General features: G+C 41.3%; 1 protein-coding gene across 1 annotated transcript in view; it reads right to left on the bottom strand.

Annotated features, from left to right (window-relative positions):
* The window catches only part of LAMA4 (laminin subunit alpha 4), a 99,381-nt gene extending 89,151 nt beyond the window's left edge, over positions 1-10,230 (bottom strand). Inside the window, exon 1 of the mRNA XM_038131716.1 lies at positions 9,574-10,230. Coding sequence (XP_037987644.1) covers positions 9,574-9,774 — 201 coding nt within the window. The 5' untranslated portion in view covers positions 9,775-10,230. The remainder of the gene's footprint in view (positions 1-9,573) is intronic.
* Positions 10,231-11,145: the final 915 nt, after the last annotated feature.

An 11,145-nucleotide genomic window follows, 5' to 3' on the forward strand; every position in this document is an offset into this window, starting at 1 on the left:
AGACTCCAAAACAACAATAAATAAGGCAGTGATACAGGTTGTGAACATACATTCTTTTTCAGTAAATGAACTGCTTAACAAATGGTGAAACAAATGAAGCATTATTTTCTGTTACCAGTGTCCTTTCTGTCAGCCCCTGTACATGGATTTCAATATTGTTCCTTTTTGCCTGCATTTCCAGTGATGCTCCCACCTGAGAGCACAGGGCTGGTCTGGAGCCAGGCAGACCCTGTCTGACCAGTCTGCAGCTGCTAAAGAGTGTATCTGATGATTGAATTTAGTCTGGTTTTCCAACTGTTGCTGTATTAAGCAGCGACTAAACACTAGAAGTTCTCCATCGTTTATATACACAGAGGGGTTGAGCCCTCCTCAGAATTTACTGGAAAAGTTGTGTTTGCCTTAAGGGACACAGGACAAAACACTAACTTCAAAACTTTTTAACTTGAAAACTTCACTTGCTGACTTATCCATGACAATTTGGGTTATTTATGAAAAACTCAATGAGCTACCAACTTATCAGCCTCCAAAAGAAAATTGTATTTTGGATGGTAATAAAGGATAGGTTATGAAGCTGGTGGAAACCTTCTTCTCAAAGTTTTAAGTGCAAAGATCAGAGATTGCTAAAACTAAAACTAGCAAGACTGAAAATAGTTACTATAATTCTCGATAAAATCCGGCTAGCAGGAAGACACAGAAAAAATGTTACCTCTATTTCTCCCTATGGCATGGTAGAGCTGGCAGTCAGAGAGACAGTGAATATGGCTAATTGCACACAGGTAACCTCCAAACCAGTAAGCAAAACAGAGAATGGCATGGAGGAAAAAATGACAAGGAACCCTTTCCCCAGCCCACTGTCACTCTGTATTCTGGTTCCTTGGGTGGGCTTGTGCATGCCTCCACTGCAGCAGTGACAGAGTGGAAGGGACTCCCCAAAACAAGAAACAGATGAAAGCCAGATGGCTTTATGCAGAACAACAACATTATCTATTACCTTGACCGAGTAATTGTATTAAATTTTTTAAAAATTTCCTGTGTTGAAAAGGTTTCCAGACTGTTATCCCTTCCCCAGTTCAAGTGGAAAACAAACTGCCATTCAGCAACAGAGATGGGGTTGGATCCAACATAAACACATCTCAGCTAGGCATTCTCCATAGAACTGCACAGTCATTTTTTCCATATACAGTGGGAAAGACAAAGCCTCTGCTTAAAAGGCATTCTCTGAAAAGGGGGAGGGCTAAAGTGTTTTAGCTGTCTGGAAGCTGGCTAAGAATCAGATATTAATACCAGTCTCTAATTTACTTATTAGTACTGCCACTGAGTGAAAAACTTACTTTTACAAGATGCTCGCTGTTGGAAATAGAAAATCTGCACTTGAAAGGGTAGCTGGTTGATTTTCCTCTTTCAAAAAATGCCAAGGTTATTCAATTTACAGGAAAAGGGATAAACCTATGTTGTTTCCTCATTAACCACCCTCCACCCAGTCCCCACTTACATGAAATGTACATTGTGAGTCATTGAGTCTCTTAGATAAGTGAGACACAATCAGTTGACAAACCACAGTACTCCCTGAGAGATTTACAGATAGAGACAAAAATTTTCAAGGGATGAAAAAAAAAAGTGGGCTTTAAAGCAAGTACTAATGTGCTTGTGGGACACTGTTAATACTGAGAGGGTAGATCCCAAGCTTCAATTTCCCCCCTTCTGGATTTCTAGTATTTCCTGGCTTGATTTTGCATCTCTTTGAAATGTTGGAATCACAGCAGAGAGGAACAGTGATCTGCTTAACCAATAGCCGTGGCATCAATTAAAAGTCTGTTAAAAAGAAACCCAAGCCAATGTGAAAATCTAGAAAGATGACGAGAAAGAGCTTTCCTCCTTCTCTGCCTCCCAAGGGCAGCCCAGTGATTGACAAGACAGACAGCTGCTGGGGATGGCTGATGGGAAGATCCCACGTTTCTGGGCAGTTCTCAGAAATAAGGCTTTCCCCCTGGATTGTTTTAGCACTTTGCAAATGTGTGGGAAGAGAGTAAGACAGCTCAGCATGGTTAATTTTGTACTGCATGCCATCCATTCAGAATGAAGCTGGGCAGAGGATGTGCTCTGAAAGGAGAGAGGAAAAGCCAGGGCTGGGGAGAAGGGGTAACCTGCCTCTATCTCTCAATGCCTCTGGCCTTGTTTCATCATAGACGTAGTCTGATAATGAAGAAATAAATTTTCTGTTGGCTCAAAGAGAGGGAAGAATCAATGTATCAAGAGAAAAACAATTTCTTGTCTCATCCCTCACAGAAATCTATCACCAAACACCCTGAATTAGCTGGTGCCTTAGATACCCTGTTGAACCTCTGCAGAATATCCTTGCCATTGACTGGAGGTAGAGAGCCACAGAAAATCACAAACTTGCAAAAGGCTGAGCAGGGTAAGCAAATTCCCTGACCTTACACCATGTCTGGACCTCCAAGACCTGCCCACATTCCCCTGAATGGATCTGTGCCAGGTTCTGATGCTCTGGAGACCTTGCCAACCCTCAATGGGCCAGCCTGTGTTAGCCTTTCTGGGGCATGAAGGATTCTAATAGTCAGGGTAGAGAGGGTTATGTTGTATTTTGTGCTGCCAGATTTTGTTTTTATTATTTTCTTTTTTTGGATCTGGATAAATGCTTCCTTTCACAAAGTGCTTTTGAGGAAGGGTCCCTGGAGCCAGCAGTGGGGAGCACAGCATAAGTGAGTCATGAATGGCAGGCTCTCTGTGGCTCTCCATGGGCTAGCATGCAGCCTCAGAGGTGGAAAACCACAGTAGGAAACCTTAGGACATACTGGCCTTGCATTAGCGTTGGCAGAAAGGTCTGCTAATCTCTTGCCACTTTCATAAAAGAGTAAAAGAAGCATTGTAGGGTGGTAACAGGGTACTACAGAGCTCAGAAAGTATCTGGTTTAGGTGCTGGTTCTATGTAGCTACGTTTCCTGTAGTTACACTGGCAGCAATGGTCAAAGATTGAGTGAACTAATTTTTTTTTTTTAATTTTGTTGGGTAGGCAGAGTCAAACAGTGGTTCTGAGTGTTACAGTTTTAGTTGAAAAGTCTATTTTTACAGAACGTATTGAAAGCTGTTCATCCAGACAGAGTATTTTTTTCTTGTAATTATTAAATTATGTTTCAAATTAATTATGTTTCAAATTAATTAAGGTGTGCCAGTTCCTCTCATACTCCCTGGCTTCCATATGTCATGACCTAAACATTAACATCATAGTTGTTCTTACAGACTTGTAATGTTGGAATAGTAATTTCTAAAATACTTTTCATAGCCCTCTCTCGTTCTTTGACTCTTGAATGCTGTGGGTTTAGCACTGTTTCTTGCTGGTTTCTCACAAAGGAAAAAAAAAGGGAGCTCTAGTATTCATGAAGTATTTATTTCTAGAAAATAACTATATAAAGAATTGCAAAATACAGCTAAAAAGGAACAACAAAGCCAGATCATATGTGTTGTATTTTAGTCAATCTGTTTTCATCATCAAATACACACTTTATGTATCCTGACTGACAGTTAGGAAAATCCCTTTGAGATTTTAATGACAAAGAATTAGATTTCAAAAACTTTGGAGCTCCAACAGCTTTGTGTATAATGCTATTCAGCAGTTGTTGAATCTTGCATTAGGATGCATAACCCAAACATCCCCAGCTCATGGTAGTGTGTGAAAATGGACTGGGATGAGATCCAAATATTCAAGAGTACCAATTAAAATATAAAACCTTAAGGGTCTATATTTTGGTGTTTGAAATCGAAGTCCAGAAGCAACTTGTAAATTATCAGTGGCTGCTTATATGTTACTCAGAAACTGGACCTCTTTTACACAGCTCTTGAACACTAGAAGCTCTAATTGTTATCAGTTTAAATCAGGCCAAGTTTTTCTTCGGAAAGCAATTCTTTCATTTCTTCTCATGCCCCCTGGAAAAACTGGACTTTTAATTCCTTCCTTGCTTCCCATGTTGTGAATAGGAGTGGGCATAAAATGCCTTTTATTGGTTTTCACAGCCCAGAATAAGCTTTAGGGCACTTTGCTGGTACTTGCCCAAAACTTTGCGGGAATACACTGTAGAGGAGTTTGTTTTCTGGTGGGTGTTTTATACATCTTCTTGAAATGGAGAAAACTTCCAACTATGCATCTGCTCTGTCTTGTGCTTCCATTTGCTTCAGCCTCCTAAGATTCAAAAGGTTTGGAGACTGGTGGCACAACTCCAAGCAGCTGATTTTCATTAAAGTTTTGATGAGAAACTTAAGTTGGAATCACAAACATCTGCAATAAAACTTCCTCCCCACTAATAGATGTTTCTCAGAACATAACCTTGTTGTATCAGAAAAAAAAAGCAGCTAGAAATCCAAATTTCCCATTATAGGAGTTAACCTAACATAACCTCAAAGGTCTGAAGTGAATTAATTTAAAGATCTGCTTTTTAAAAGTATATGCAGTTCACATTAGCTTTAAAGAGTATAAAGGTTCCTGTCAAGCTAAAACCCTTTTTGGCTCACACCTCAGGATTGCTCTTCTGCTGCTTCTTGTAGTACTAGCTTGTTTTGAACAGATTAATTCTACAAGTAAGGATCAAATTGTGGTTTCTCTCAACAGTTTGCAAGATTTTCTGTTCCAACCATTTTGGGGGAAAGGAGTGAAGATGATTTGGTGATATTTTGAGTCTTTGTTAACAAGTGGCTGGGACTTATGGTTGCTGTCAGTTTATATATTTAATGTGAGCCATTTTAGAGAGGTGAGTTTCTCACAAGTCCCATGCTAATCATTGCTTATCACTTTAGAGAGCCAGAAGGCAAGCATCTCAAATAATGCTTCTTGTGTTTTATCAGCAGCTGCTGGTAAAAGTCAGGTGAGGAAAAATGATTGTCAAACATGTCCTTTTAAACCACAAGCTCCTTCAGATAATTTCTGCCTCTTACTTTCTTGCACAGTAAATGGCTAATTTTGACTTGACCGTGATAATTGTTTCCTTTAAAGGACTTTTGCCTCTTTGCCTTTTCCCTGAGCCAAAAACACTGATGCTGGATACAGTTTTCCTCTTCCATCTGTCCAACAATATCATGTCTTCCTTCAGTCTGGGAATTGGCTTCCTGCCCTGTCCCAACTTCTTTTTTTTCTTCACCCTTAAGACTCTCGATTATCTCATTCTTGCTCTAATTTTTTCCTCTCCTTTGTCTTCCTGCCTTAATTTACTTCCTTTCCCACTATTTACTTCACTTCTTTCCATGAAGCACATTTGAGATTATTTTTTTTTGGCTTGGCAGATGTCTCCACAGAATGTCTGTCTTCCCTTTCTTCCCCTAATCCTTCCCATACTCATCTCCTATACTGGTCTCTGGCCTCTTGTAGTCATTTTCATCAAAATGAAATGAATATTTTACTGGATGTCACCTCACAGTCATTTTACATTGAGAAAAGTGACAACAAAGTGTGGATCACACAGAATAATTTGTGATACTCTCTAGTATTTGAAGTCTTGTACCATGTTTTACTCTCTCCTTAGACTCTGTAAGGAACTTTCTTCCTAATGGGGAACAAAATCTACACCTATATAATTAAAACCATTATATGAGTAGAATTTACAAACACAAATGTTGACAGTAGCAGGCTTCAGAGCCAAATGGTAATGTATGATCTGCCTCTTAGTTTAGAGGTATGTGTTTGACAGTGGGAAATAACTGTTCTTAGAACTTACTTTCTGGTTTCCGGTTTTACTGCTGTGCCTCACCAAACCTGGGAGTGTCTCACCATTCCCTTTCCTTCTGCTGTGTCCAAGCTAGTGAGTGGAACACTAAAACAAAAAGCTCTGATGTTTGCCACTTGCTTATCTGCTTTCATTTGATATCTGCTTGTTTTAAGTCCTTTGCTTCCATCTCTCACAAATCTTTCTTATAAAATATTTCAATCTATCCCTTGTTTGGAAAAACCGATCTCTGACTTCATGCCACCAACTGCTGTTGGGTTGTACTGATGAGCTGGATCCAATGCTCTGCACTCATTCTTTTTCTCTCTGTTTCCCCACAGACATGAAGATTCAGCACTGTAACTTCTCCACACCTCCCCTTATTATCTTTGTGAGCCAAGGAACTTAATTTTCCTAAATAGCACACAAGTACTCTGAGTACTTAAGAGTGCTTTTCATATTGATATACCTCTTCATGGACAAACCAACACAACTGAATAAAATCTCCAGTGCTTAATCCCTTCTGAAAATAAAATTTTTAACTAACTTGTAGCTTCAACATAGTCATCTTCAGTTTCCAGTTGTTGCACATACCAATACCTTAATTTATTAGACTAACAAGCCTATTTTTTCCTTGTGTATGTACCTACATGGTAAGTTCAAATTTTTTCTTAACCTCCCTCTGAGTTGGCAAATTGTATTGCAGAATCTCTCAGCTATCTTAAAATTCCTAACACTGTAATCCTTGTCATGATACTTTTCTGAATCATTTCAATCGATTTATAAGCAATTTTTTTTTTTAAATAAGAGGCAGATATCTTATTTCATGGTGGTCACTAACAATGTTCCTTATGTAGGGAACACAACATTTCATTGTGTGTAATCTAGTCTGGCTAATTTAAAGATCTACTTTAGCTACTTCATAAAGCTGTCCTGAAGCCAGAATCCAACAAAGTCTATGAAGAGGAAGAGACTCCTTTGAGTGTTTGCAGGGATCACCACTAGGAATTAGAGGCTTAAAAACCTGCTTTCTCCTCTACTGTATGGGAATTTGGATTTGTACCTGAAGACAGTCCATGATTCTGATTGATTCGTCTAGGAAAAATTTATGTGCCTAGTTTTGTGTTCTGGATCACATAATGATTAAGAATGAGGGCACCAAGGTATCTGATGTTGCTGGGAGTCCAACTCAGACTGCATAGCATTAAGAATGTAGTTAGTTCTCTTCTCTTAAGAGGTTTTCATCCTAATCCCAGGTAAGAAAAAAGAAAAAAAAAAAAAGGCAAAGCTCCTCATTAACTTTAATTCTGATTTCTGATTTTTTTAAACCACTTCTCCCAGCTCCTCCCAAGTTTAGGGTTGCCACACATGGTAAAGGAAGAGGATTGGAAATCTGAGAAACATTCACTAATACGTATTTACATTAATTGAGATCTGTTCTTCTATAGGTTCATAGTATCAAACTCTTACCAGGATTTAAGAGGATCCCACCAGTTACATCTTGGAAACTTCCACTGGCGCGTTCCATGTTGCAGCTGACTGTCACCACAGACCACAATGAAGCTCCATCTGTGGCTTTGTAACTCTGCCCTATGAAACTGCCCCCTTTGTATAATTTGGCACAATTTGACATGACTAACAGCCTCTGTCTGCTCGGGGGAGCTGTAGGCCTGAGTCAATATTTAGACGAAGGAGCTGAATCAAACCGCGCTGTGTAAGGGAGTTTACTCTGTGGTTCACTGTGAGCTGCGGGCTAAGCACTCATGCTTCAAAAGAGGCTAATTCAAATTCAAACCTGCTGGGATAACCCTGTTCCTGAGGCTGAGGAAGGGGAGGTGAGCTGTGCAAGGGAGAAGCTCTTTGAGGACCAAAAGTAATGCTCCTTCCTTGGATGAGGGACTACCAAACCATCATTCTCTGGCCCCTACGTCAGCCTCCAGGCTTAAAGCCTATTCCTCAAATCCTGCTACCAACCACACACATGGATCAATGAGTAAGCGGGTTCTCACTGTTACAGAACCATCCGTCCTATCCCAAAAAAAAGCATCCTATTGGGCCTGGTCTCCTTGGAAATTGCCATGGAAGTGGGGCTTGAAATATACAGGTAGCAAGGGGTCCTGAGGTCCCTGCTTCTTCCTCATGAAACCACAGTGTTCTGCAGCCAAGGGCCTTGGCGTGATGATACCAGGCACAGCCATCCAGTCATAACATGGGATCCAGAGTCTAAGTGCTGCCATTGCATGGGCTAAGTAAACTACCAGAGGAAACACCAGTTATTGAGTCTATTATGTTGGCCTGAGCAAAAATTTAGAAAGGATTGAAATAGTTGAAGGAAATTAAAATGTCATTCCCCTGCAAGTGTCCAATACATCTCGCAGTGCTTTCCCAAGATAAAATCTAATAGATGTACATGAAAAAAAATGTGAACTGTGTCTTTGGGAAAACCATACTATACTATCATAACAAGAAAGACTAACAATCACTTATGCTCATTATCCCCTGAAAAGCAGCTACAAAACCCATCCAGCTCTTAAGTCAGGCATTTCATTGAGGGACTTTCCATGTTGTAAGCAACAGGTGGCAATGCAGCTTCTCAGGGCTGATCCGAGGCCAGAGGAGAAAATCTGTACATCCCACACCATGAAGCCTGTCCAAAAACTGGGATGGCTCCTGAGAGTCCTTATGCTGAGCAAAGAAGTGTTTAACCTTCAGTTTTCTCACACAGGTCATGTTTCATGAGGACTCTCTGGCAGGGTTGGCAGGCGTTTCCTGAGGCTGTCCAGCTGCTTGGAGCAGGGGAATGAGCTTTGCCCTGCCCTGCAGCAGCAACCCTGGCTGTCTGAAGGCTTTATGCACTTATTTCCATGGCTGTTAATTCTGGCAAGTGCAGGATAGGTGGAAAATCAGCCGTGTGATATTGGAGATTGTGATCTTGATATTGTCACAGTGACACAGCTGCGTTAATCTCACCTCCTTTTTGGAAGTTATGCTAGAAGAACTACTCTTTCCCTTCCCATGACCTTATGGAACTCAATTAGCCTCCTACTTTGCATCTACCACGCATGAGATATTACTGTGTTGTGTCCACCGTTCCACTTCCAACCTTACCCCACGCCCATGTATGCTGGAGTAATTTATTGTTTCCTCAAGATGTATTTTTGAGTAGCCCATTCTCCATGTAGTGTTGCTAAAATAAAGAGTATAAATCAATCCCAAAATAACAGGGGAAAATTTTCCATTGTCAATTTGCTTATCAGATCTCTCTAATTTAATTTGTCACTAATCCCAACCACATAATTTTTGGAATTTGAAATCTCTGCAGGTGTGTTTTCTGCAAGAAGTTTCCTAGATGCATTAGATTTATCATCCCCTGCTTGCACTGAGAAAACAAACTTCAGGTTTTGGATGTGAATGGCATTCAGAGGCAAAAGCACTAACTTCTACAGGACAGAGTTTGCCACCAAAAGACAAACTCTTTCGGGAAATTTCAGTGAATTACAATTGCAGGAATTACAAGGCAAGCAGAAAAGTGTTGTGACAATTAACTCTTGTAAAATAGCTCTGTTTGGACAGGCCTGTTTAGTTATGTTGGCAGGAAAGTCAGAGACATGCTAAGCCAGCTTCACTGCAAAGTACAGCAGCTGTCTGCTCACAGCAGGCAGGGAATGTGTACATTTTGAAGTCTGAACTGTATCGCTCCAGTCCCGAAACGCAGCATCTCAGACCACCTCCCCCTCACCCCAAATCCTCCTGTATCGCTTTAAGGCTCAGATGATTAAGCTAACGTTTACCAGATGGGAGCTTTTACACAGACAGGTGAAAACAGAAAATTGCAGACACTAGAGAGAGAAGGGAATTACTGTACCTCTGCAAAAGGCACCCAACTTCCAGTAGCTACTGCCTGCTGCTGCCCTCTGATAACAGTGGCTTCTTGCGTGCTGACCGCTGAGCTACCTTCAATGTCAAACTGAAAAACGCTTCCCTCACTCGAGGCTGTGCTGGAGGAGAAGCATCTCAAAAAGAAAAATACAGGAGAAATGAGGGGCCAGGCGGAGATCAAAGCCATTTCCTCCCCTTACATCCAGCAGTGGTCTTCTAGCGTCTCAGTAATTGTTTACCCTCTTCTGCAATCAGCCCCCCTTGGCTTAGTGGTGCCTCAGTTATTTTAACTTTCTTTCAGCATTCAGTTTCCAGATGTGGCACTTCAAGGCAGTCTAACCGGATCCCGATTTACAAGAGGGGAAAAAAAAAAAAAAGAAAAAAAAAGAAGAAAAAAAGGAAAAGAAAGGAAGAAAAACGCTTTTGCTGCCTCCCTCGTTCTCTCTCCGTGCCTGTGGCTCCTCTTTTTCCCCAGAGGCTCCAGCACAATAACATACAGATGGGCAGTGCTTAAGCAGAGAGTGTCAAACAGAGATTGTATTCCAGGAAAGCACCGCTAGCTCTCCAGCCACCTTATCTCCCCCTGTCAGGATACAGACTGACGCTCCGTTCAGTGCTCTGGCTTCCTTCACATGTTCACATCATTCCCTCTTTTACCTTTCGTGTGGAGACCCTCCCACTCAAACTTTACTGTTCAGAAAGTGAGGTCACCCTTTCCGCCCTCTCCACGCCAACCCCCCTCAACTCCATCTGACTGCTCCAAACAAATCACTGACTCTCCTGACTGTTTATTTTTTAACATCTCCAGTTTATTCAGCGGAAGGCAGAAAGGTGCCAAATTTATTAAATAAAAACCCGCTAGACTAGCCATTCCTTATGTCATGGGGGAGGGGAGGCTGTGGGCGGGAGGAGGAGGAGGAGGAAGAGGAGGAGGGAGACAGCCTGGCTGTGCCATGGGCTAATAGAGCTAAGTGGTTTCTCTAACATGCTTCATTCAGTTCCTTTCCCTCAAGCCCAGTTCTCAGCTTCTCGCTGGCTCGTGAAAAAGAATATCGTTCACTGCGATTTTGGAAAATGACTTCATTCTTCAGACTCATGAACTTTTATTTACAAAGAGCATCTTGTATTCCTTTTTCAAGAGATGCTTTGTGCGGCCCTGGTAACAAGGATTGCAGTGTGTATGTGAAAGCAAGCTGAATATGTTGCCCACAGCTCACTTCATTTCGTGACTATGACCTCAAAAAGACAAGACAGTAATCCTTGCTAGGTTTTGGGATGACGGCAGGATGTAATTACACTAATGTGCACTGCTCCAGCCAAGAGGTCAGTACCCTGTCCATCAGTGGCCCTGAATGCAGGGAGTGATAGCACCATTGGCCAGTCAGGCTTCTTTCTTAAATCTTTGCAGAAATTGGCTTACCAGGCTTCATTTTGAGAGTGGATTCCTTCTTTTTCCCTCCCTTCACCCTTTTCTTTCTGGTTGAAGATATTATCAACCAAGGAAGCAGCCAGTAGAGATTTAAGGCTAAAATGAAGACTTTTGGTGATCTGTTAACTT

Source organism: Motacilla alba, chromosome 3 (assembly GCF_015832195.1).
Source record: "Motacilla alba alba isolate MOTALB_02 chromosome 3, Motacilla_alba_V1.0_pri, whole genome shotgun sequence".
Classification (NCBI taxonomy): domain Eukaryota; kingdom Metazoa; phylum Chordata; class Aves; order Passeriformes; family Motacillidae; genus Motacilla; species Motacilla alba.